Source organism: Bidens hawaiensis, unplaced genomic scaffold, assembly GCF_021521415.1.
Source record: "Bidens hawaiensis isolate Kalapana, Puna unplaced genomic scaffold, B.hawaiensis_p1.1 tig00002735_1, whole genome shotgun sequence".
In the NCBI taxonomy this organism is placed as follows: Eukaryota; Viridiplantae; Streptophyta; class Magnoliopsida; order Asterales; family Asteraceae; genus Bidens; species Bidens hawaiensis.
In genome coordinates, this window is record NW_027491147.1 from 2,307,536 (window position 1) to 2,335,310 (window position 27,775).

Consider the following 27,775-nt stretch of genomic DNA (forward strand, 5'->3'; position numbering starts at 1 on the left):
TTTCTACACAAACACTTTTGATGATCGTGATAAAAAATTCAATGGTCAACACAGTCACGATCCATTCTTCCAAAGATCACCCACTCTGCACTATGACCAGTCTTATAGGTCTGATAAGTATATGGGGTTTATAGTAGGAAATGCTGTTTTGTGTGTTGCAACCATCTCACCTTGAAAGACATTACAAGAACTAGTATAGGCAACAAAGAGATATGCAAAAGCACTTTAATTAGTCTCTATCAACAGCTGCTAGCTTCTCTGGGTGAAGGACTAATCAAACTGAAAGTGAAGACCAGTGAAATGGATGTGAGATCCAAGGTTAATAAAAACAAGAAAAAGAAAAAGCCTTTTTGGATAACCAAAAAGGAGGAAAAGAAAAGAAATCCAAAGGTTGAAGAAAATGAGGATTATGTTTTGAAAATAAAGAAAACAAAGTCCAAAACCGTTAAAACAAACAACATGTTTTTGTATGGATTCCTAAGGATGGTTCTTCATGTGACGATTCACCAAGAAGTAACATGTTTCCAAAAAATAACATAAAATTTGGAGACTTTACCCGAGACAATTTTGTCTCAGGAACCATGTCTTATTAATTTCTAATGACAGTTAGGGTCAGTCAAGGAGGCATGTAACCGGTATTTGGTACTTAGACAGTGGCTGCACCCCGACATATAACGGAAGATAAATTCTTACTTTTTGACGTTCAACCATTCAAAGGTGGATCTGTGTCTTTCGCAGCTGACATGGGAGGGGAAATAACTAAGAGGAGAAAGGTCTCAAATGGCACTTTAACTTTAGAGGATGTCAATCTCGTCGAACAACTCAATCACAATCTACTCAGCGTATCCCAAATTTATGATAAGAAATACTTTACATTGTTTACAGAAAATGAATGCTTTATCTTAAAACCAGGTTTTAAAAAACCTGAGGAATGTATTATTATGCCTACTCCAAGGCATAATGATGCTTACATAATGGACATGAGAAGTTCGTATTCACAACAAACTGCCTCATGTTTGATATCTAAGGCCTCAGAGAATAATTCATCGCTGTGGCATGCACGTCTTGGTCATGTCATCTTCAAGAATTTGAACAGACTTATCAAAGGTGAGCATGCGAGGGGTTTGCCTGTTAAAACCTTTTCAACTATTGAAAAGTGTATTTCATGTTCTAAATGCAAACAACACAAACTCCCTCACATGCCTAAAACTGTTAATTCTATAGATTCCATTCTTCTGCTGTTACACATGGATTTGTTTGGTCTAATTTATCCTTTGGCGATAGGCCATAAAGCCTATTGTTTTAGAATATGATTCTAACAAAAACGCTTATCGGGTTTACAATAAAAGGGGCAGATGTAATTATGGAATCCTTCAATGTTGACCGGAAAGAAGTAAACAAGTCAAATGCAGGCACCGGTCCATATTGGATGTTTAATTATGATTATCTGTTCAACCAGGTTTGTGTTCTGTTTACCCCTCCAGTTACATTTTCTTTAACTTCAGCTACAATATCTCAGTCGACATTAATTCATGCTCTTATAGAAAGTCTGGGTCATGTAAATGTGTCGGGCGGTCCTCAAATTGGAAATGTATTACCTATAGCTACTCAACCGGCTGTAGTTAATCCAGCTTCTCAAGCCGCATATACAACCAATGTAGTTCTTAATGAAGAAGAAGTTGACTCAGATTCCCCTTATATGTTAGTTGACAACATTGAAAACAACATTGATCCAACTCCCACAAAGCCTGTAGTTGATCCTCAGTTAGAGCCAAGTGTGGTTGAATCTATATACATGCCTCCTCCCTCTAAAAATGGGGCACCTGCGACTGCTGAAGAAGCTGTTGCAAATGAAGTTCCTTCTGATGCTTCAAACACTGCTGACTCTACTCCAATTCTAGCAATTGAAGTTCCATTCATGGAAAATTTTTGGGACAGTCCCGTTGCTCAAGTACATGTAGTTGATCAACCAGAATATATTCAACCGGTAAATGACGTTCTAGCAAAGCCCCAAGAGTTTTCCACCCTATTAGAAATCTGATTGTTGACCTTCAAGTGGATCTGATTCCTCATATGAGCATTCATAGAACATATCCCAGTAAAAACATCATTGGTTCTCCATCTGTTGGCGTCCAAACTAGAAACAAGTCTGAAACTATCAACATATGTCTTTTTTCTTGTTTTAATTCTCAGATTGAACCTAAAGATCATCGCGTAGTTCTCAAAGAGAATTCCTTGGCTGAAGGTATGAAAAAATAGTAACTACATTTCAAGAAGCTAAATGATCAGAAACTTGTGAAAAAGCCGGAGAACAAGAAACCGATTGGTACTAAGTGGGTGTTCAGAAACAAGAATGATGACAAGGGTCTGATTATAAGAAACAAAGAAAGATTTGTGGTACAAGGTTTTGTTTCTTAGTGTGAAGGTCTTGATTATGATGAAGTCTATGCTCTCATGCTAGACTTGAAGCTATTCTTATCTTCTTAGCATAAAAATAATATATGAACTTCAAAGTGTATCAAATGGATGTGAAAACTGCTTTCTTTTATGGAACAATGAAGGAAGAGTTTTATGATAAGCAACCACCAGGTTTTAAAAATCTTGATCGTCCATGCTATGTTTATCGTCTTGACAAAACTCTCTATGGTCTCCAACAAGCACGGTGCTTGGTATGCCATTTTAGCAGAACATTTATTGGGAAATGGCTATAAGAGAGGTGTTATTGATTAGACACTTTTTTTAAACAAGTGATATGATCCTAGTCCAAATGTATGTTGATGATATTATTTGAGGGTCAACGAATGATGATCTGTGTAGAGAGTTTTCAAAGGTGATGCAGAATCGGTTTGAAATGAGTTCTTTGGGAGAGATGACGTTCTTTTTGGGCCTACAAGTTAAACAGAAGAAGGACGGGATTTTGATTCATGAAGATATTTACATACATATCATTCAAAAGTATGGGTTCAAGGATGCTACACCTTTCACCACTCCGATTCCTACAAGACCAGTGTTAGCCCTAGATTCATCGGGAAAGTCAATCGATCAACACCTTTGCAAGTCTATGATTGGCTCCCTAATGTATCTCATGAAAAGCAGACCAGAAATTGTGTTCCATTTTTGTAATGTGCCAGATATCAATCAAACCCTAAGGAGTCACACTTAACCGCTGTCAAACGTATCTTTCGGTATCTCAAGGGAAAGCCTCGTTTGGTTCTATGGTATCCAAAAGATTCTCCTTTGATACTACATGCTTACATCGAAAGTGATTATGATGGCTACAACTTAAATCGAAAGTCAACAACATGAGGATGTTAGTTCTAGCGTGATCGCTTAATCTCTTGGCAAATCAAGAAAGAAGTAGCGGTATCCACCTTCCCTGCTAAAGCTGAATACACTTATGCCTCCAGCTGCTGCTCACAAGTGATTTAGATCCAACATCAGCTGCTGGATTACGGTTTGAATTTCTTTAACACCACAACAAATGCGATAACGATGCAACGGTATGTATTATCAAAAAACTTGGTCCAACACTCAAAGACAAAACATATTGACATCTGAATGCATTTCATTCGTGCCTTTTATGACATAATACTTGTCAATATTGAAGAAGTCCTCTCTGACTACAGCTTCGCAGACTTTTTACTAAAGCCTTTAATTGTGCCCGATTCGAATATCTTGTCGAATCGCTTGGCATGATCAACTTTGATTAAATTTATACTATATTTTTGTAAATATTTTCAAATACGTCACAAATTATAGGGAGAAAATGAGTTACCATAACTCACCAAAAAGAGTTTAACTTTAATTTTAAGAATAAGCAAAAAGATTTTATATTCATATTTTATAGTTTAAGTTTAAAACTTTATCTTTTAAAAAAACCAAGAAATGTTGCAAAAAGAAGGTTTTCTCATTTAGACGGGAAATTTAAATTTTGAAAAATTGATCCGACCATTGGAAAATGATTAGAAATTGACTGAATGCTTCTAGATCATGTATAAAGTAGGCTAAAAAGAACAATAAGCTCGGAATCTGGTGTGCTCGATAGGCTTTACCTGTCTAGTAAGAACTCAAGTAATATAAACTAAAATCTGCTGGATTAAGTGATTTTTTCCTTTGAAAGAATGTGCATGTCTCAAGATACATCTTTCCAAATAATAGGCAGGAATGTAATTATCCAGTCATACACGAGCCCATTAATGGTTTGTCACCATAAAAATATTTGTTGTTTTTGTTTCTAAATATTGAAAATTCAAAAGAAAAGGCAAAAATAGACAGTTCTTAAATGCTTAAAAATCAAAAGAAAACGCAGAAAAACTGCAAAAGAGCTTAAGTGTTTAATATCAGTACAAATGTTGATAATTAGCAAACAAAAGGGGGCATATTAGAACTACTTAATGTGGTGAAATAAGTTTGATAGCCCCAAGTACTAAACAGCTCGAATAAGAGGCATGTAAGTTGAACTGCATGTAAGTATGTGGTTCAACCTTTGTTGTTTGTAAAAGTTTTACAAAATGGCTTGAAAGCTAGTCTATCTAAAATGTATTTACCAATCATTGGGGGTCGGAGTTAATTCAAGGTGATCTAGAGAAAGCAGATAAGCTTGGAGAATAGATATGAGGCATCATTATCCTAATAAGTGGGGATCACACAGTCTATGCCTAATTATAACTTAATAAGTATTATAAGATTCTGAAAACACATGTGTAATTTAAAAGTAGATCAATATATTGGTAGTCAATCTGACTTAGAGTTGTAATTACAACCAAAATAGACGTGTTGCATAGAGTATCTATGTCAATATGATTTGATGTACGTTGTGATCTTTCTCGAAAATTTGTAAAAATTAATTATAAGTCTTTATTGCATATATTTTATCAAATGTATATTTTCAAACTTTTATTTTTGTTTTTTTTATTTTCAACCTAAACTTTATTCTTAAGCTTGCTTTATTTTTATGTTATTTTTATTTTATTTTTATTTTAATTTCATTTAATATTACTTTTAGCTTTATTTTATTTATCTTTTACACTTTAAGCTTTCATTTGCTTTACGACAAGGTCCATTGAACAAACGTTGTCAAACGAGTGGACTAAAAAATATCTTTTATATATTTGAATGTTTGGGTTCGGTGTCTAAATATTTTTCGGTCTTTAAAGGGTAAATATTTCCAAATTCCGAGGGTTAAGAGTGTAAAATATTTCAAAAACTTTAGAGGATTGACCCCTATCGCAAGATAGGCTAACCCTATATAAAGAGGAATTCATTTTCTCTTTCAGTCTGTCACTTTTCAAAAACCAAACACTCTCATCTCTCTCTATAGAAAACTTACATACCCTAATTTTCCGATTTGCAAACGATTTTACACTTGATTCATATTGTTAAACATCATAATAGAATCATCTCCTAAGGTAGTTCATCGGTTTCAATCTAACTGATCTTGTTGTTCACGGGTTGATTCTGACCGAATGGTTTTGAAATAAAAAGGTGTTGTTTGAAACGAAAATTGATAATGGATTCTTGTTATCAACGTCATAAAGGACTCTCGTACTGATTTAATTGAGTTTTTATACAGATTTGATAGGACTTTAGATTTTCTAGGTTTTTGGTAGTTTCTAAGTTCATATTTGGATTAAATGAAATGCTGGTAATGCAAAGGGATTGTGCAAGTGCGTTAAACGCGAGATTGCGACCCAGGATCTAAAGAGAATTGAATTTTGGAGAAACTTAAACTATGCGAATCGCATTCTTGATTGAATCGCATTTTCTCAAAAATTCTTAATCGCAACATCCTTGAATCCCAATCGCGTCCTCCATGAATCGCAATCGCAATCCAATCAAAAAATGCAAACCAATCAGAATCGCATTTTGCAATGCGATTGTGACCAGCATGCGAATGCGATTTGTATGCCAGCGCGATTCTCATCACTTAGAAAAATTTTCAAAAATTTAATTTTTTTTTAATTTTCTGTTTCTGTTTTAATTTTAATTTTACCTTTGTCTCTAATTGCATTATAATTTGTCTCTAATTGTATCAGTAGTAATGAGTTCAGTTGATCTTATCTTACAGCGACATAACATGTTTGCACCTTTAGAGATCCCTACAAACCCGAAGCATAAGGTGTTCATTTCCATGAGAAAGGGATTACAGAACTAACCACTCTCCTAAGCTATCATAGCCGATCCTCATATTCATACGTGCAGGGTAGAAGGGTTATGAGAAAATGCCATGAAAACAAAAGACAAATCTGTCAGGTTGATTATTACTACAAAGGCGGCGGGAAGAAGTTGGTTACTGACGAGGGTGACATCAGAAGAGTTTTAAAGATTAGAGATGCTCCGAATCATCATTTCAAAAAGTTCAAAAAGGAGGATGAACAGGATGTTGTGACGTTAATGGGATATGATACGGACTCAGGGACCTTTGAGAAAAAAGTATCTTGAAGTACTTGTTCCACATCATCTCACACCGTCTTTCTAAATTGAAAGGAGGATTCGATAGTTTGAGGATTGACCGGGTGGGGTTGTTGGTTTCGATGGTAAACAAGTTGGATTCAGTTACTCCAAGTTCTTCATTCTCTGCATGCACGCACACTCGGTTATGGATAATAGATGGTCACTTTATCCAAGATTTGTGCACTTGCTACTTTATCATACGATGCCCGAGGTGCCCAAACCAGTGTATACTGTACTAGAGAAGAGGTCAGAGAAGGGGTCAGACTTAGTTGATGAGGAACATGTGCAACTTGCCGAGCCTCATCATGCTGATATAGTTAATGAGTCGGTGTTTGACTCTTTTTTGAAGAAGGCCTCCAAGAGACACTAAAGACCGGATAGAAAGGTATAAAGCTGCTTCTGAGCTTATTACCTTATCAAATGAGGACACTGCTGATCTGAAGAGGCGAGTAAAGAAAGTATTCAAGGGCTGGGAGGACTCCAACAATAACAAAGACAACAAGAAGAAGACGGGACAGTCTGATACGGCTAGTCCTAGTCAACCTGGTGATGGTGCTGGTGCGAGCGGAGTTAGTGGTGGTGATGCTAGTGGTGTTGGTAATATTGGCGGTTCTTATTGAAGTTAAACAAAATATTAGTTATAAGGGTTTGTTTGTTATTAGTTTAAAGTATGTTTAGGTTAATAGTGTCATTGTAAATAGATTAGGGGTCATTCATGTAATTATGTTGAAACGGTTATTGTTAAACGTCGCGACTGTATTGATTGGTAGGGTTTATAAATAACCCCAACGATCCTTTGTAATTGTATCAGACAATATTTATCAATAAGAATTCGTTCATCATCATCGTGTTCTTGTTCTTGTTATTATATGTAATTGTTTGATCACCATAGTTTTACAACAGTGGTATCAGAGCAGTTTATCAATCGTTCTGGGAAAGGCCATTAACATCAACGTAAATCAATCGGCGGTTATTGAAAAAAAAATCGATTAAAGGAAGAACAAGGAAGGGTTCAAGAGAATCGCCTGGTTGAATTCAAATCAAGAAATCGATTCTGAATAGAGTCAGATTAGGCATCGGTTGTTTATTTCAGAATATTGGTTGATTGGGATGTTTATTATCGGAAAACTGAAATCAGAAACATAGTCATCATCGTTCAGAATTAAAGGTTTGATCATTGTTTGTTTTGCATCTGCATCAGTCTGTTCATGAATAAAGGAATTGGTTAGTGATATTATATACGAGGCAATCAAGAATTTAAGTATATATTATTGCACTTTGATATTTTCAATTCCAAATTCATTATTTCTGAATTCGGTGGGATTAAGAATAGGCAGAAAGTTTGAGGGCTGATTATTTTTTGGCCATCATCATCAATTATTGTTTTGTTTGTTGTTGGTTGGTTGGAAGAAAAAGGCAAACAAAACAAGAAAAGTAAGATTTTTTGTTCTTGTTGCCTGGATAAGGAAAACAACAGAAGTTGTTGAAGATAAAAGTGTTATTTTTCTCAACATTAAGATATTGCAAGTCTTGATTATTGGGTAGAAAATAAATTGATACGATAGGAAAACAAACGGTTTAGTTTTTGGTTAAGGGGAATCATGATCAACGGCGGAGAAGCGAGATTGATTGTCAACGGCAAATAGGCGGGTTTGATTGTCAACAGCAGATTGGCAGGATTGGCATCAACAGCAGGCAGGTTTGACTTTCAACAACGAAGCGGGTTTGATCAAATTAGGAACCAAAAGGATAACTAGGTTTTGTTTTCTTAAATCTTGTACAAGTATTATCAATTAGTACTTGTGGGAAGATAAAGAAAGTTTTTTAGTATAAGGGTTTTTAGTTTAGAATAGAAAAGTAGGCACACACTATGGGGGACGAATCATCTAACAAATAACTGGTTGCGATTAAGGAAGGAGGAACGTCAATGACTTTCCAATGTCCAATTCTAAACTCCACAAATTACACAATTTGGGCTGTAAGGATTCGAGCAATTTTTAATGTCCATGGAATTTGGGAAATAGTGGAACCAAGTACAGAAACAGAAGTGGAAGTGGATGAAAAGAAAAATAATACGGCGATCGCATTTCTATATCAAGCACTTCCAGAAAATATGGTTTTGCAAATTGCAAATCTTACTTCAGCAAAAGATATTTGGGATGCATTAAAGGTTCGACACGTGGGGGTTGATAGAGTTAAGCAAGCACGCATTGAAACACTCGAGTCAGATTTTGAATCATTAAAGATGAATGTTAACGAATCACTCGATGTTTATGCCGGAAAGATTAGTCAAATCGCATCACAAGCAAGTAGTCTTGGGCACACTTTGGATGATAAAAGATTAGTTCGAAAGCTTGTGGGGTCTGTACCAGAAAAATAAATTCAGATAGTAGCAGCGATTGAACAGTTTGCAAATCTTAGTACGATGTCGTTCCAAGAAGCAGCTGGGAGATTGAAGGCTTTTGAGGAACGCACTAAGAAGCAAACAAAGGAGGAAGACGTGTCAGGTAAACTTCTATTCACTAAAATGAATGAAAAGGAAATGGGCAAACACCAAAAATGTGAGCATTGCGGTTGTGGGAACTCATATCGGGAAGGCTTTGGACGTGGCCAAGTAAAAGGTCGGGGTTCCGGTAGAAGTCGAGGCGATGGTCGAGTACAACAGGATAAGCGTCACATACGGTGTCACAAGTGTCATGAACTTGGGCATTACAAAAATGAATGTCCAACATGGGAAAAGAAAGAGGAGGCGAATCTGATCCAAGAGGAGGACGATGAACCAACTCTATTATAGAAGATATTGAAGAATGAAGACCTCACTTGAACTATATTTAGTTTAAGGGGGAGTATTGAAGTTAAACAAAATATTAGTTATAAGGGTTTGTTTGTTATTAGTTTAAAGTATGTTTAGGTTAATAGTGTCATTGTAAATAGATTAGGGGTCATTCATGTAATTATGTTGAAACCGTTATTGTTAAACGCCGCGACTGTATTGATTGGTAGGGTTTATAAATAACCCCATCGATCCTTTGTAATTGTATCAGACAATATTTATCAATAAGAATTCGTTCATCATCGTGTTCTTGTTCTTGTTATTATATGTAATTGTTTGATCACCATAGTTTTACAACAGTTCTGGTGATGATAAGAAAGTGATAATGATGGTGATGGCATTGGTGGTGGTGATGGGGCAGGTAGTCAATCTGCTCCACATGATGATGTTGATAATACTGCTCGAGATGATCCGTATACGGGTGATGCTTCCAAGGAAACAAGGGACCTGGATGCCGAGTTAGAGAGCGACTTTAATGTTGTTTTTGGTGCGAATTAAAATGCAGGTTCAGGATCCCTTGCCAAGGATAGAAGCGTGGACTCTACTTATAGTATTGACCATCTATTTTCTTCTCATGAATCATGATCATGTGCATGATGTAGATCAAGTTAATAATGCAAGTTCATGCATTCCTACAAGTGTTGTTGTTAGGACCGGTGATGATATAGTTTCAATTATTGCTACTGTTGTCGCTGAACCTGTTGTACACGCTGCTGAAGCTGCCTAAAGCCAGAAGCCTCTAAAGAAAAGGTGGCATTGCTTTGAAAAATATCATAGTATTCGATGTAGAAATGTCGCTTATCATGACGATTCTCTCATCATGTACTGTAAGTGGCATGTGGGTAACGAGGCTTGGTCTATTCGATGCCATAATGGAGATCTCACCTATATGCACTACTCTGAAATGCATACGCTGCCTCATCTTGACATGAACTTCTTTGTAAGAGCAGCTGGTGATGGTGTAGGTGAGAAAGGGCTTCAAGGCTGATTCAAGAGACACCTCCACAAGCTGGCAAAAGATGACTTCCCGAACATCAAGCTCAACATGGGAAAGGTATACAAGGATCCAACTAAGATTGATGTTGTAACGGGCAAACGAATGAAGATATGGAAGTACAAGATGCCGAAAGACGGGCGTGCATTCTGTCATGGAGATCTTTTGAGCCCAACACATTCAGACTTTACTTCATGGCACTTTGATGCTGAAACTGGTGAAGCAGTCGTTTACTACAAGCAAATGCGATCTTTCAGATGCGGTTCAACGAAGCAGACATCATGAGGTTGTACAAGTCGCCTCTCCAAACCCTTGAAGATCCAGCTCGGGGTAACACGGATCAAATAGTTGAGAAGTTCAACAAGTTTGTTCACTATCTTGTTGACAATCAACTAATCGATGCCCTCAAACCTTTTGAGATTTAAATAATACTAAAGACTAGAGGGAGATTGTAGAGCTCATTGCGTATGTATAAGCCTTTGGAAATAAAGAGGAATGCACGAGACTTGCACTATAAATAGTGCAAGCTTCTCATGCACAAACTAACCTTTTGCAATTTCAAATCTTACTTTCTCTCTCCAACCTTATCCTCCCACCAACTCTTTTCTTTCCTAAAATAGAAAATAACAAACACAAGAAGATCCGAGATCCTTGTTGTTGTAGGTGATTTCCGCTAGCCTATAACAAGGATTGATTCAAGAACAAGTTTTTGAGATCCATTCATAAGACCTACAATCATGAAAAGATATATTCCTGTTCCATTGCCTTAAAACAGTCTTGGTAAGATGATCAAATGGTAGAATATAGTACATGGCTTGCGGTAATTACTTGTATGGATAAAATCTACAGAATAATGGATCCGGTTGCTTTAATGAAGTTTAGCAAAGAGAATGTGATACATTTGAAGGTTAAGATGATAGAGACTCCATAGTTTGATAATGTAAATGGTTATTTCTTTTAGAAAATGGTACAGAAGATGTTGTAGAAGAATCTATATGCCTATGGTGGCAACAACAGGAAGGTTGATATTTGAGGTGCGGTTACTTACCCGAACATTTGGGAGATTGGCAAGCCTATAAATAATGCTCAGGAATCAAAAACTTAATTGAGTTGATGTTATAGGAAAACTTGTTCACATGCGAAAACCATAGTGAAGCTATCCAATGCGAAAGTTGTGTATATTGAAGAAATTTGTGTATATTGAAGATCTTGCGAGAAAACTTTGGTGCAAGAGAAAACCTATTGGCAAAGGTGAAAACTACAAGGCTATTTAGTATAAATAGGTTTTGTCATTTTAGTAACTTTGTAGGGCCAATATTCTATTAGTTTTAAGATTGTGTATGTCTTTATATTTTTATATTTGTTTAGAGTTGGTGTAATATGTATCTCAGTATGTTTATTTTGTAACCATGTTATGTAAACTTGAAGAAATGGGGACCATATAAAAGGGTCACTTTACCCCATTTCTCCACCAATCTTTTCACAATTAAAAACCAACTTCAAGGAAATAAAGAGAAGTTTTCTCTCTACCAAACACCCACTTTCTACCTTTCTATCTTTTCTTTCTTACAAACTATTTCTATCTTTTCTTTCTTACAAACTAAGATCCGACATCCGAGTGTTGTTAGTGATTTCCGCTAGGTAACAACACGGATTGATCCGAGAGAAGTTGTTAGATCTATCCAAAGAGGACCTACAAGTGTTATCAGAGCTTTCGGCTCAACTTTTTGTGGTTTTCGGATCAAACTTTTTGTGTTTTGATCTTTGTTTTTGGTAGATTTGAGGTTGATCTTCGTGGTCCGACTACTTTTGGAGTGCTTTACATCAAATAAATACCCGAAAATCTTCAAATTTAAGTTTTTGGTGTTCTTGGTTTTCGTGCCCGGGTTCAGATCTGGTATAAAAACTCAGATCTAGAACAATCTATTCGTTTTTAGACTAAATTCCTTTAGACTTTATTAATCTTTGGCTTCATATCTTTCCGAAAAAAAAATCACTCTATTCGAATGAATTGAATTTATTCGAATGAGATTTTGAATTTTTTTAATATTATTTTATTTTAATATTATCATAATCGTTTTATCAAAAACAAATCTATTCGAATGAAATATGTATTCGAATGAGATTTTGGAATTTTTTTAATATTATTTTAATATTAGTATAATTATTTTATATAAAAAAAATCTATTCAAATGAAATATGAATTCAAATGAAGTTATTTTTAATACTATTTTATGTTAATATTATTATATAAAAAAAATCTATTCGATTGAAATATGTATTCAAATGAGATTTTGGAATTTTTTAATATTATTTTACTTTAATATTATTATAAAAAAATCTATTCGAATGAAATTTGTTTTCGAATGAAATTTTTTTATATTATTTTATTTTAATATTATTATATTTTAATATTATTATAATCATTTTATTAAAAAAGGTTAAAAATAATAATTCTAATCTAATCGAGTCAAAGTAATTCGAGTTGACCGTTGACTTTGACCCGTTGACAAAAAAAAATGTCTTGCAATTCTAAGCTTGAAGGGAGTCTCAATATAAGGGAAGGCCAAAATGACATGTTAAAAGAAGAATTCAACATGTTTAAAAATATCCAAGGAGAATCAGTTGCATCTCTCATCAAAAGGTTTGAGTCACTCGTTACTAAATTGAGTAGTGTCGGTATCACAAATAAGTTGTCTGAGATTAACATGAAGTTGTTGAATTCACTGCCTTAAACATGGAGCAGCAGTGTGATTACCATCAAGAGAACAACAAACTTGGATACCTTAACACTCTCAGAGTTGACTTCTACCATCAAGTTTTGGTGTAAAGAAACTAAAGATGAGACAAGTGTTACGGGTGTAAGCATTCAAGCAAGTCCTATTATCCCCGAGTGTGCTGCATGTGAAAGTAGTCAAGCAAGCACCTCATCAAGCTACATTGCTGGAATACCTATACCTGCCTCTCTCATTCCCAAGGTACACAAACTTTGCTCACAAGCTTGCATAGATAAAGTCTTACACTATAGAAATCATAATGCTAAAATCTTAGAACAAATCCGAAGCATTAAATGTCAGAATGATGATCTTAAAAAGGCTGCAAAGATTTATGCTACTAGGATTAACACTCACGGTAATGATATGGCAAAACTTAGGGAAAATGTTACTATTGCTAAAAATTTAGCCGAACATCATGAAAGACATGTAGTTGAGCTAAACGATAAAATTGTCAAGTTAGAACTTGAAATAACACCCAAAGAAAAATTACCATAGAAAACTTTGAGTTAGCTTCTGAAAAGCTGAATGAATTAATTGGGGGCGTAAATGGAGTTAAGAATAAAGACAAGAATAGGCTATGATAGTTCTGCTGTTCCACCTCCTTTTAATAATAATATACTAGTCTTCCTCATTTTAGTTTTAACTCTCCACCTAAGGAAGAAATGGTCTATGGTATTGGTCATGTGCCCATATCAAAGACATTTGTCCCTGCTGCTCCCAAGAGTGTTAATTCGGTTGTTTCTTTAGTTAATCCTAATAGTAGTTCATCTTCTGTAGCAGTTTGTGTAGAAGAAAGTGGGTCGATGGAAAGGCCTGTTGAGGTGAACATATCAAGTTGTTCATCATCAAGTTGTGAGACTGAGGATAATTCAAGTAAAATAAAAGTGTTTGAAAATGATAATAAACCGAGTACTTCATGTAAATATGTGCCACCAAATAAAAGATCATTTTCTCAAACAACTAATCAGTCACAAAGTCCTCAGTCATACAATTGTTTTGATAACAACTACTATGGTCATTATCAACAAAATTTTATTGATCCATATTACACTAATGTTTTTGATGATCGGGGTCAATCATCAAATGTGTTTTATAATCATGTTCCCTTTCACGGATCACATTTCCCACCACACCAACCACTTTATAGCTCTGATGAGTTCTATAGTGCTCATAGGAGAAAATGTTGTTTTGTTTGTGGTCATTCTTCTCACCTTACAAGACATTGCAAGCACTGGTTCAAGCAACAACTTGATATTCAAAGGCGGCTTAGTCAGTCCCCAAAAGGTGCTTTTAGTAGCCCAGATTCAAGAACTAATCAAGCTGATAGTGAAGCCAGTGATGTGGATGTGAGATCCAAAGTCAATAAAGTAAAATGCAAGAGAAAACCATTTTGGAAAACTAAAAAGGATAAAATAAAAAAGGAACCTAAAACTGAAAAGTCTAGGGATTCACCAAAAATAGTTTTAAAATCAAGAAAACAAAAGTCCAAAATTGTCAAAACTAAGGAACAAGTTTGTGCTTGGATTCCTAAGGACTGTTCTTCAAGTGATGAGTCGTCAAGAAATAAATTGTTTTTAAGAAATAAAATGAAGTTTAGTCGATTAATAGTCGACTTTCCCGAGAAAACTAAGTCTCGGTAACCCATGTCCATTTAAAAACTTAATGCATGTAGGGTCAATCAAGGAGGTCTATCAAGAGTATTCGGTACTTAGATAGTGGTTGCACCGGACATATAATGGAAGACGAACCCTTGCTATTTGATGCTAAACCATTTGATAGCGGATTCGAGTCTTTCATAAGCGACATGGGATGACAAACTTCAAGGAAGGGAAATAGTAATTGTGCTTCAATTACTCTAAACTTGTTCAAATGGATCAACCACAACTTGTCAAGCGTTTCTCAAGTGATGGATCCAGCATTAGCTGCGGGCTTCAGTTTGAATCTTTTCAACTTTGTTATATGATGTGACAATGCATGTTTAGGATAGTCCATCTGACAATAGCTTTGTTGACCTTTTCACTAAAGCCATTGTTCTATTTTGATTAAAATAACCTATCTATCTTTTGGTATGTAAAATTGTAAATATTTTTCAAATATGTCATAATTTTAGAGGGAGAAAATGAGTTAACTTTAACTCAATAAAAAGATTTTACCTTCTTCAAATATTGAAAAATGAGTCACTTGACTAACCAAAAATATTTTATATTATTTAAATATCTTTAAATTAAGAAAATCAGAAAAAGATCTAAAAGTATATTCTCTTGTTTAGAGGGAGCTCCTGTGTAGAGGGAATCGGATAATATATAAAAATTAGAAAACTTTAATAAATCGATCCGACCTTTGGAATATGATAAGAAATTGTCTTAGGTGATCCTAGCACATGAAAAGAGTAGATCAAAAGCCAACAAGATCATCGCTTGATGTGTAGATAGGCTTGACAAATGAGTAAATATCATAGTGATATAAACTTAAATATCTGTCTATGCTAGTGGTTACACTCTTATGAAGCGGTTGCCGACTCCAAATAAGTCATATCAATGAAGGCAAAAATCCTAATAGTCAGTCATACACGAGCCCATTAGTGATTGGTCACAAGTAAATTTTATTATTTCTTGCTTTAGTTTCGAATATTGAAAAATATCAAATATTACTGAAAAAGCAGAAAACTGAAAAATACTCAAAAAGTATTCAAAATCAACAACAAAAAGTTGATAATTTTATCAAACAAAAAGGGGTATATTAGAACTACGTAACGTGAGGCAAACAAGTAAGTCCTAAACACTTTATATGAATGCATAAGTCAACATGGCTAGTAAGTCCATGGTTCAACCTTTACATATTGTTTGAAAGAAAATTTTGCAAAAAGTCTATGAAAGCTCAAAATGTTTTGATCAATCATTAGGGGGTCGGAGTCAATTCGGGGTGATGCTGATGAGCACAAACTATGCCCGATGTATGATGGAGTTTGTAACATGTTGGATTAACAGGGACCACACAAGTATTGTGCCTAATTAATACCTTAACGTATCATGGTGAAATCAAAATACTTGTTAAGTTTAAAGTGGACCAACATATCTACAATCGACTTTGGGTTCTTGGCATAATAATATCCAAATAGAAATGTGATTTAGGACGTTATCGATAATGTGATTCCATGTTGTGATCTATCTCGCAAAATTATTAAAGTCATTAGAAAATTATGTAAATATTATGGTTATACAAATATTAATTTCATCTTTACTCATATATTTTCTTGTTTTATTTTATGTTTCAAATTTAATATATTATGTATGTATATATTTGAAATATTATAATATATGAAAATTCCAAAAAGATTTTAAATTTTTATGTATTTGTACATATTTTGTTAAATATTTGTTTTATTCAAAATCATATGTTTTGTTGTCAAGGTCGTTTATGCAAAGTTTGTTGGAAACCTGGGACTTAAATAAATCATTTACAAGTTGAGGGACTGAAATTGATATTTTATGAAAAGTCAAGATAAAATAAAATTTCATAGTTATTCTGCAAATACTTCAAACCAAGGGCATGCTTTGAAAAGGAAAATTTTTCTTTGACCCTTGAGAGGGTCTGTGAACGAATCTTATTCGCTCTAAATTTGTGCAGTTGTACATGAACAGGTATATCAATATCAAGTGTCCTGGGCTGCAGAGATTGAAGTTGCAAATGCTGAAGCGTTTAAACAAAAAACGAGAACGTGAAAGTTGGCGGTTAAACCTAAAAAGTAGTTGATCGTGTCTGAAGATCAGTCGAAGGACAAAGCAAAGAAACAAGTCGGCACAAGAAAATCAACAAAACAAAATAAGATGTCGAGCCTCCCGCATCTGATGTTTCTAAAATTTGCTGTTGTCGATCCTTCCCAGGAAATAAGATTGAAGTACAAGTCTTTAAGATCGGAAAATAAAGAACTGTTCAAGATCCAATCTCGTTCAAGCTCTTGGATCAAGAAAAGTACTAGCATTCAAGAAATATAGACGAAGCAAGGAACTTGATGAAGGTTCCTGAACATAAACAATATTCCTAGAGGGAGATTGTAGGGCCAATATTCTCTATTAGTTTTAGGATTGTGTATGTATTTATATTTGCTTAGAGTCGGTGTAATACATATCTCAGTACGTTTATTTTGTAACCATGTTCTGTAAACTTGGATAAATGGGACCATATAAAAGGGTCACTTTACCCCATTTCTCCACCAACCTTTTCACAATTAAAAACCAACTTCAAGGAAATAAAGAAAAGTTTTATCTTTACCAAACACCCACTTTCTACCTTTCTAGCTTTTCTTTCTTACAAACTAAGATCCGAGATCCGAGTGTTGTTATTGATTTCCGCTAGCTAACAACACGGATTGATCCAAGTAAAGTTGTTAGATCCATCCAAAGAGGACCTACAAAGTTCTTGCTTTCCATATGTACTTTCGAATTTTTGTAAACTTGTTATATGATGAAATGAAGCTTTCAACATTTATTTACCTTATTGCTCACTACTATACACCTTATATTATCATGATTATAGATTGTATTCATTGATTCAGCCTTTGGATAACATCTGCATATCCATATTGTAAAGATCTATTAACACACAAGATACAAAAGATTAGCATCATTAATTCAAATACTTTGAATTAATCATATGCTTATTTTATGCCTTGATGTTTGCACCTATTATTGGAAAATATCTATATTCATTATACATTTATTTTGTCATATTTTACTCCTTGATTCTAGCTTTGTATTCTGGTTATATATTGTAAGTTACTTTCTCAATAATATAATGAATTGCAATTACAAATATCATATCCTTGTCATGGTATCATAAGCCTACGATCAAAACTCTCTTCTGCCCTACAATTTTTTTGTGGCAGCCCCTCTCCATATATTCAACAAGAGCCATTATCCACTGTTCTCTATTATTTCTTCATTCAGTTGATGCTTTCACTACCTCTCCCTTAATTAAGCATGTCAAACACCAATGAAATTCTCAATGTTAACAAAATACCAACTCCAAACTCAAAACCAACACCTAACGGTAATCGGCAATTTCTTGGAAAATGCCAATGGTGTCATATTAAAGGGCATACACTTACAAATTTCCTGGTGTTCAAGAATTTACTGCCACATGTTACCGTTCCTCCCTACATCCCTAAACCCTCCACCAACACCGTACAAGTTAGCATGATGAATATGCCTAACCAATCCACTACAACATGGCTAATGGATAGTGGAGCAACCCACCATGTCACCAATGATCTAAGCGCATTGGCCACCGATGTGCCTTATGATGGAACCGAGGAGCTTATAATCGGTGATGGTTCATCTCTTAAAATTACTCATATTGGTTCACTTGTCATATACACACCAACCACTACTCTTATACTCAAAAATGTTCTTTGCGTTCCAAACATATCTAGAAACATTATATCCATATCTCATTTATGTGATGATAATAATGTTCTAATTCAATTCTTTCGATCTGTTTTTCTTATCAAAGATCCCAATTCACATCTCTTGCTTCTTGAAGGAAAAGCTACACACGGGATATATGAACTTCGTTCAACTTCTCATCCACAGCCGTCCACATTCACTATCCAAAAGACTCCATCAAAGTTATGGCATCATGGATTTGGGTCATCCCAATACTAAAATTCTACAATTTTTATCGTCTTTTGTTACTTGTATGTCAAATTCAAATAACCATTGTAACTCTTGTCACATAAACAAGAGTCATAAATTGCCATTTTCTGAATCCACTTTATCCTCAAATGCTCCCTTGCAATTGGTTTTCTCAGATGTTTGGACATCACCAATTACCTCAGTCGATGGTTACAAATATTACATTATATTTGTAGATAATTATACAAAATACATATGGTTATATCCACTGAAAAACAAATCCGATTCTTTATCCGCTTTCATTCATTTTCAAAACTTGGTTGAAAATTACTTTCAAACTACTATTAAACAACTATTCTCCGATAATGGCGGGGAATATATAAAACTTTCCTCTCATCTTCAATCTTGAGGTGTTTCTCGTCTTACCTCACCACCGCACACACCAGAACATAATGGATATGCCGAGCGTAGACACCGTTATCTTGTTGAAACCGGCTTATCATTCCTTACTCATGCAAAATTACCCACCAATTTTTGGCCTTTTTCCATAACCACGGCCGCCTACCTCATCAATCATCTTCCTACACCCACCCTCCAAAACATCTCACCATACCACAAACTATTCAACAAACAACCCAATTATGACAAACTAAGAAGTTTCGGTTGTCTTTGTTATCCATGGTTACGACCATATGCTCCACATAAACTCCATCCAAAATCAAAACCATGTATTTTTGTTGGATATTCTCCTTTTCAAAGTGCTTATTAAGCACTCGACCCTACCTCCAATAAAATACATACCTCTAGACATGTTATCTTCATTGAAAATCAGTTTCCTTATGAAACACTTACAACCAATAAAGTTTCCCCACCCAACCCAATTGAATGGTTTCCACTCACCATTCAAACCATTTGTTACTCTCATTCAACAAATTCTCCAATGCATACCTCCCTGCCATTGGATCAAATACCCATTTCATCCACTAACACACCTTCTCAACCCATTAACTCAAGCACAATAGCAATTTCCAACCAAAACTTCTCATCCCAACTTAACAGCCCCTCTACCGTGGACTCTATAACCCCCCCCCCCCCCCCACAAACCGACCCCACCCCCTCTCCACCCCAAACTCACACTCAAACAAACTCCACCCCCTCTCAAATTAACAATCCATCTGGTGTGGACCCCCTACCCATCCAACAAACCAAAACAACAGCTCACGCCACCACCTCACCTGCTGCCACCGAACCTGCTGCCCAAACTCGTATTCGCAATCCCAATCCACGCTATCACAACCCTTCTTTCCAATTATATACAGCTATTAACGGACCGATCTCCGAACCTTCTACAATTACCCAAGCATTAAAGCATACTCTTTGGAGAAACTCCATGACCGAAGAATATGAGGCTTTAATTAAAAACAACACTTGGACTCTTGTTCCTTCCACCCATGCTCCAAACCTTGTTGGATCTAAATGGGTATTTCATACGAAGTATAAACCCGATGGTTCCATTGATCGCCTAAAAGCTCGCCTTGTAGCCAAAGGTTTTCACCAACGCCCGGGAATTGACTATGCCGAAACCTTTAGTCCGGTCGTCAAACCCGCAACCCTTCGTCTCATTCTTTCCCTATCACACAATTGGAACCTCTGCCAACTTGACATCAACAATGCCTTTCTACAAGCTAGGCACATTGACTGAAAATGTTTACATGGCACAACCACCCGGTTTCGTCAACCCATCATTCCCGTCTCATATATGCAAGCTAAATAAAGCTATATATGGCCTTCGCCAAGCTTCTCGCGCTTGGTACGAAGAATTAAAATATCATCTTACCTTAAATGGATTCCAACCCACTATATCGGATCCTTCCTTGTTTATCCACACTAACGGCTCGTCTCCCATCTATATTCTTGTCTATGTCGATGATATTATTGTCACCGGCCCCAATCCTCAAATCCTTGATGCTTTTATTTCCTCCCTTGCCATCAAATTCTCACTCAAGGACCTAGGTAACCTTTCCTATTTTCTTGGTGTTGAAGTTCTTCCTTATTCCCTTGGACTTTTCTTGTCTCAAACTAAATACATTCATGATATCCTACAATGAGCCAATATGAGTGATTGTAAGCCAATGCCTACACCTATTACATGCTCCGAGACAATCACCCTACATGGTGGTACCCTTCTACCGTCCCCTACAGAATATAGATTATTAGTTGGTGCACTACAATACCTTTCTCTTACACGACCATATGTTGCCTTTACCGTGACCAAATTATCTCAATTTATGCATGCACCCACTACTACCCATTGGAATGCCCTTAAACGACTACTTCGGTATCTTCACGGGTCCATAGATCAAGGTATTTTGCTTCGTTACAAATCTCCATTACAACTACACGCTTTCACCGACGCGGATTGGGTAGGTGATAAAGACAACTATAGAAGTACAACCGGTTATATCGTGTATCTTGGGTCCAACCCAATTGCATGGAGCTCAAAAAGACAACCAACAATTGCTCGTTCAACAACTGAAGCGGAATTTCGAGCTGTTGCTTCCACAACCACATAAATTACATGGATAAATTCTCTTCTACGAGAACTCGGCTTTACATCAACCACTGTCCCAACTATTTTTTGTGACAATTTAAGTGCCACTCAATATTCCGCCAATCCCGTTTTTCACTCCCGTATGAAACACCTAGCACTTGATTTCCATTTTGTTCGTGAAAAAGTGGCCGATCAATCTATTCGTGTTACACACATTGCCGGGGATTTTCATGGATGTTTTTGTCTGGTATTGGGATGGTTATTTTTGGGCTTGATAATGGATGTGGTCAGCTAGATTATTTTGTTTGGGCATGTGTTTGGGAAATAGTTTTGGGCGGTGAAATTGATGATGCTCGGGTTGACCAAACTGAAGAAAGTTAAAAGTGATTGGGTTTTCATCACTGTTTAACCTTGTTCAAAGCTTGTTATTTTTATATTATTTTTAAGACGTTCGAGAAGTTGAATCTGTGTGGTGAACTTTGAAAAATTGGATATGGATTTGGATTTAAAGAATAAATAATGAGTTTTGTCATTTGATATTTGAATCCGGTAATTCAAAATCGATTTGTGGATACTCGAGGCCTTCTCAACCTATATTGCTTAAGATTCGAGAGGATGGATAAAGAAGCGGGAATTCCTACATGAATGAATTAAGTGGGGCATACCTTGAAGGGTTGAATTGAAACAAAGAGGCTTCAGTTTATCTGGTGATTTTTGAAGATGCGAGATACGGTATGACAAAGTTTTGATATCACAAGTCAAGGGGGTGGTTGTAAGGAAAAAAATGTGACTTACGATATCAAAACAACGAAACCCGTTAAATATATTATGGTCAAGTTAATACTTAAAGTGGGCGGGAAATCCTGATACTAGACGATAGCTTTGGCGCACGCGTTTAGCTTCAACGGGAAAAAAGACTTCTAGAATATTATTGTTTTTGCTATAACTATATCACACATTGTCTTTTATGTGTGTGTGTTTGTATGCTGTAAATCACCCACCCAAGGGGAGCTCACCTTGGGTCGGGTCGGGTCGGTTAGTTTATCATATCTATAATTTTTATAAATGATAACAAGATCGTTTATTATTATATTATCCGTTTATTATTTACTCTATCATTTGATTTACCGCTCCCGTCTCGATCGTTTATTAAAAACAAAATCCGTCCGTTTGTCAGATCTAGTGTCGGGACCTACAACCATACTAAATACACGTACCAAAATAAACATACTAAAATACTTTCACTTAGTCCCTTCAACTTTTTCGATAATCCGTTTCAATATTAATTTCCAATATCGGTTTAACATTTAGTATAAATAAGAAAAGTTTTATAGATTGTTGTCTACCACTTTGTGTTTCCATTTAGTTTTCCATTTGATCCAATTGATTATCCCAATACATACTACCCAAATAAGAGATCTGCGTACATACGTGCTTACTAGGGATGAGCAAATTCGGTACCGGTGATACTAATGGGTACCAAAGTTTTGAGTTTCGGGATATGTATGGTGTGGTACGGTACCGGCATTTCCCGGATTTTTATCTTCATTACCTGTACCGTATCGGTACCAAACCGAATATTTCGGTGCCGGTAACAAGAATTTGTGATTCTCAGGATCGATATTTTCGGTACCGGGACCGAGCTCATCCATAGTGCTTACTACATAGGCACCCAATTTGTAGTATATTTACATATAATGCATACCATATATAAACATGTATACATTTGTATATTCCATATGCACACACAAGTTTCGCATAATCACAATATGTATGTACATGTATATACATATACATACATCTTACATGCATACATACATACATTCTTGAAATACAGACACAGTTTGTGTGTGGTGTGGTGTGGTGTGGTGGGGTAGAGGCGCCCCCTTCGTGCAACCCTCACCATGCTTGAACACTTAAAATCCACAACACATACCCATAATTACCCGGCACCACTCTTGTTGCCCCATGCTAGCCATTGCCATAAAGCCCAAGGGCTCAAAAAGGTGGGGTCCATCCTCATTTTAGCCAATCACTTTTATGTTTTTGTGTTTTGTTTAATAGTTTTGTTGACTACCTATGTAGGAGTGACACAGCCTTACTGTTGGATTAACTAACCTATTCACAACACTTGGTCTTAGAAAATTCCTTTTTCATAGCAAAGTGTACATATGTTATACAAAAGTAATGTTGAAATGAAGTTTGATAGCTTTAAATGTGTATTACCTGTATTCTTAAGCCAAGGAGGAAAACTGCCATTGAGGGAGTTACCGGTGAAATACCTAGTCATATCACCATATGAACTTGTTAAAATTTATATATATCGCTTTTCTTTTATATTCCATTTTAGTGAATTGATTCCGTTTATAAAGTTTTATGTTAACAACAATAAGAGAAGTGTATAGATGAATTAATAATAAAAAAAGCTACTAACTTAGAAGTTTAATTGAAGCAAATCGTACAAAGGTGAAAAAACTATATCGTATATACTTACACATATTGTAGATCGCCTAGTCCACTTAGATCTGGTATATCGCCAACTAAATCATTAAAACTAAGATCTCTGTATAATATATGTGTTTAGATCAAAGAGAATATATGAGGAAATTTAAACAAAAACTAAAGCATATAACTAATGTAAAAAGGACAAACAATACATGTCAAATATAGGTTAGGATCAAGAAAGATAAAGGGAGAACAAGTAATTACAGAAACTTTAAGTTGGATAGTCGTGTTATATAAGTAGGAATTGTTCCAGTTATATTACAGCTTCTCAACACCCTACAAAGTACCCAAAGATCTAGAAGTTAAAACCAGTAATATATAAATTAAAGACTTTTAACAGGTTCCTAAATACAACAATGACTTACAAGTTTCTCATGTTTGACATGCTTCTTAAATTCGGAAACGGTGAACTTTCTCCACTCAAGTCAGAGATTCTTCTACATGTGGATTACGTAAACTAGAAGATTAGTAATAACAAAAAATAAATTTTGAGAGTGTTTAAGTAAATTACAGTTGTGTTAAATTGCTCAAGAGGGAAATGCTTGATGGTATTGGTCCCTCCAGCCCACTACCAATGATCTCTCTGATAATATTGCAATATAAAATATTTATTATTTGATAGAAAGAATAAGCTAGTCTAGAGCATGGATATAAATTAAAGACTTACAGATTTCTAAGTTGTCTCCAGCTTTCAAGGCTTGGGATTTTTCCATTGAAGTTGTTACTAGTTAATCGGCTGCCGCGAAAAGGTGAAAAAATGGATAACTAGTTAACTAATTATTCACAAGAAGCAAACAATATATAAACAGATAATATTGTTAGTCTAAACTTTTGTAAAGTATGGTTAGTTTGAAGATTGAAGTTTTCTTACAGTTCTGCCAAATTGGCTAGACTACTGAGCTCCAACGGCAACTCGCCAGAGAGATAATTCGCATTAAGAGTCCTATGATTTAAGAATAAAAGTTGTAGATAAGCAATAATCAGGACCAGTTGGGGTAAATACACGAGTACTAGAAAGAAGGCATACAAGTTTTCTAGATTTTCTAGTTTTCCAAGCTCAGCGGGAACATTTTCAGAGAACATGTTACCCTCCAGACTCCTGATGTTTATTTATTCATCAAACACAATTTATTATGAAGCATAATAACTTAAGCGAAAAGAGTAAATGATGATGACTTAAAAGGATAACTCATCGAAGTACTATATTCCTCAAAAGTGTGTTTTCGTGTGTGAGATGCAGAGCGAGAGAACATACAAATATACAAGTGAAGTTATGTTGCCCAAATATGTAGGAATCCTTCCAGACAAACGGTTTACAAATACAGACCTACATTTAGGAAACTTATGTTCTTTATGAACCAAAGATTCATATTGATATTCACTAAACTTGTAGTAAATATGACTGAGAAATGGCTCACAAGAACTCCAGCTTGGTTGAAGCCCATTCAGGCGGTATGGTGCCACTTAGAAAATTAAGAGCTAAATCACTGCAACAAGCAATTGGTATAATTATAATGCCGTAAAACATGATCTCTGATTTTTGTTTTAGGTTCGGCCGTAGTTCATAAAAGTACAAATATTTGCCTTACATTTTTTTGATGTAAGGTAACGTTGCGAGGGAAGGTGGAAGAACACCATCAAGATCCTGCCCTTTGAGAATTCTGTTCATAAAGCAAAGTTCGACCTAGCTCTTAGTTTCATGTAACACAAATTCTAGGCATCCACCGAAAATGTTAGAATTTTTTTGTTGGATTAGGTGATTTATAAAAAAATAAAAATATAAGAGAGAGAGAGTTTTAAGTGGTTGACTAAATTTTTAAGTGTTTTTAAGTAATTTGCAATATGAGGGAAAGTGCAAACATTTTTGTTAAATGATATTGGGTAAATTATCTAAAAAAAAGTACCTACCCCCCCCCCCCTCTCTCTCATCAAAATTTATACAACTTGGAGGTTTCGATTGATGCTCTGACACTACAAGAAAACTGTTCTGACATGACCACCCCTATACCGACCACAATTGTGGTCGCTATAGAACACATGTACCGACCACATGTGGTCGGTATAGGGTTTGACCAGATTTCACTTATGACCAACAATTTACCGACCACATGTGGTCGGGATAGATTTATCGGGAATATTGGCGCCATGTGAAAATTTATCCCGACCACATGTGGTCGGAAAAAAGTAAATAATTTTATTTTTGATTTTTTTTAAATCCTTGACCGTGTGAAAATGTTTTCGCAACACCTTTACCGACCACATGTGGTCGGTATAGGGTTGGTAATATTTGTTTTTTTAATTTTATTAGCTATGAAGGGTTTGGGTAACCCTATACCGACCACATGTGGTCGGGATTGATTGATTTTTTTATTTTAATTTTCGTTCATTTTAAGTTAGCGGGAACACTAAATAATTGGGCGCGATCTAAAAAACTTTTCCCGACCACATGGGTTTTCTATTTTAATTTTATTTATTTTAAGTTAGCTGGATCACCAAACTTTTTGTGGCCATTTGAAAACTTTTTTCCGACCACATGTGGTCGGGATAGGTTGCTTGTTATTTTAATTTTGATTTTATTTTATCTTGAACTATTGAAAGCAGGAAACAAGATTGTTTTGATAACTGTAGGTCCTTATTCACGAATCAAATAACAACTAATGTTCTTTGATCAATCTAGACCACCTAGCTATCGGAAATCACTAGTGGTTAACCAGTATTTTGGAACTTGTTGTGGTTTTGTTATTGTCGGATGTAGAAAGGGTGAGGAGAGGGAGTAGAGAGAGTTAGATGGTTTTTTTTTTCTGTATATACATTATATAAACTGACATCATTTAGGTTACCTGTTTCCCCGACGACATATTGTCGGGACAAGTTCCTTTTATATATCTTATATTTCTTTATAGCAGTTAAACGAAACGACAATGTTCTCTTCATTGAGTATTACATATATATATATATATATATATATTAATTATGAATGTTTTGTTTTATTTTTTCCTTTTCATTTTTCATACGACATCGTATGTGTTTAAAGGTGGATAAACAAATAACCGTCTTTCTTTTTGTCGTGTTACAGTGTGTTTAAAGGTGGATAAACAAATAACCGCCTTTTTTTGTCATGTTACAGGCCATTTATGCGTGTGTGTTGGGATATATTTATGGTTTATGCTTTTGTGTTTGGGTTAACGATTTTGTTATGATAACCATCCCTATTAGGGATTTCGGTGGGCTTTTGAGCATTGGGTTTTGTATGGTTTGGCCTTACGTGACTTTTAAACACCATATATATAGATATGTTTAATATTGATTAGGGTTCGACATAATAAGTAACATTCAGTGTAACCGGTTCTCAAGGGTAAGTACCCGACGTAATATACGTGTGCTTTGAAGTCGTATTATTGTGTTTTATCATTCTTATTTTCATTCATGTTCTTGAATCACCACATAGTTAGTTTCCGCTACTGAAAGACCCATCTTCGGGACTTACAGTGTGTATGCATATAAATGTATATGATGCCTATGTATTTTGTATAACTATGTATATTTATGTGTACCCATACATGTATTGATACGTGTATGCATGTATGTTGATGTATGTGTGTATATGCATATGAATGTATATGTATGTGTATTGTGTATAATTATGTCATGTGTATGAATACATGTCTTGATACACATATGTGTGATGTCTATGTGCATGAGTATATTCATATGTTTGTGCATTGTTTATAACTATGTATTTATATGTGTATGGATACACATACTTATTTGATATAGTATGTGTGTATATGAATGTCTATGTGTTTATAACTATGTATTTGTATGTGGACGGCTAATATTCTGTCTTAGGAAGGCTCACTTTACCGATCACTTATGGTTTGGATAACGTTAGTTATTTTATTTTTTGAAATATTTTATTATCCGATTTAGTTTGGGAATAGGGATGGCGGTTAAACCTGGACTCGATGGGAATACCCGAAACTCGACATAATTGGGACGGGTATTACCCGTCCTATTAGGGTTTGGGAT

The 27,775-nt window shown here is 35.3% G+C and overlaps 1 protein-coding gene across 1 annotated transcript in view; it reads right to left on the reverse strand.

Moving 5' to 3' along the window:
* The window catches only part of LOC143620922 (putative LRR receptor-like serine/threonine-protein kinase At1g07650), a 55,405-nt gene that overhangs the window by 21,829 nt on the left and 5,801 nt on the right, over positions 1 to 27,775 (reverse strand). The window contains exons 3-13 of the mRNA XM_077092492.1: positions 25,336 to 25,407; positions 25,165 to 25,233; positions 25,002 to 25,073; positions 24,774 to 24,845; positions 24,618 to 24,689; positions 24,414 to 24,482; positions 24,258 to 24,329; positions 24,112 to 24,183; positions 23,951 to 24,022; positions 23,736 to 23,804; positions 23,468 to 23,523 (exon numbers count right to left, since the gene is read on the reverse strand). Of these exons, the coding sequence (XP_076948607.1) occupies positions 23,468 to 23,523; positions 23,736 to 23,804; positions 23,951 to 24,022; positions 24,112 to 24,183; positions 24,258 to 24,329; positions 24,414 to 24,482; positions 24,618 to 24,689; positions 24,774 to 24,845; positions 25,002 to 25,073; positions 25,165 to 25,233; positions 25,336 to 25,407 (767 nt within the window). The remainder of the gene's footprint in view (positions 1 to 23,467; positions 23,524 to 23,735; positions 23,805 to 23,950; positions 24,023 to 24,111; positions 24,184 to 24,257; positions 24,330 to 24,413; positions 24,483 to 24,617; positions 24,690 to 24,773; positions 24,846 to 25,001; positions 25,074 to 25,164; positions 25,234 to 25,335; positions 25,408 to 27,775) is intronic.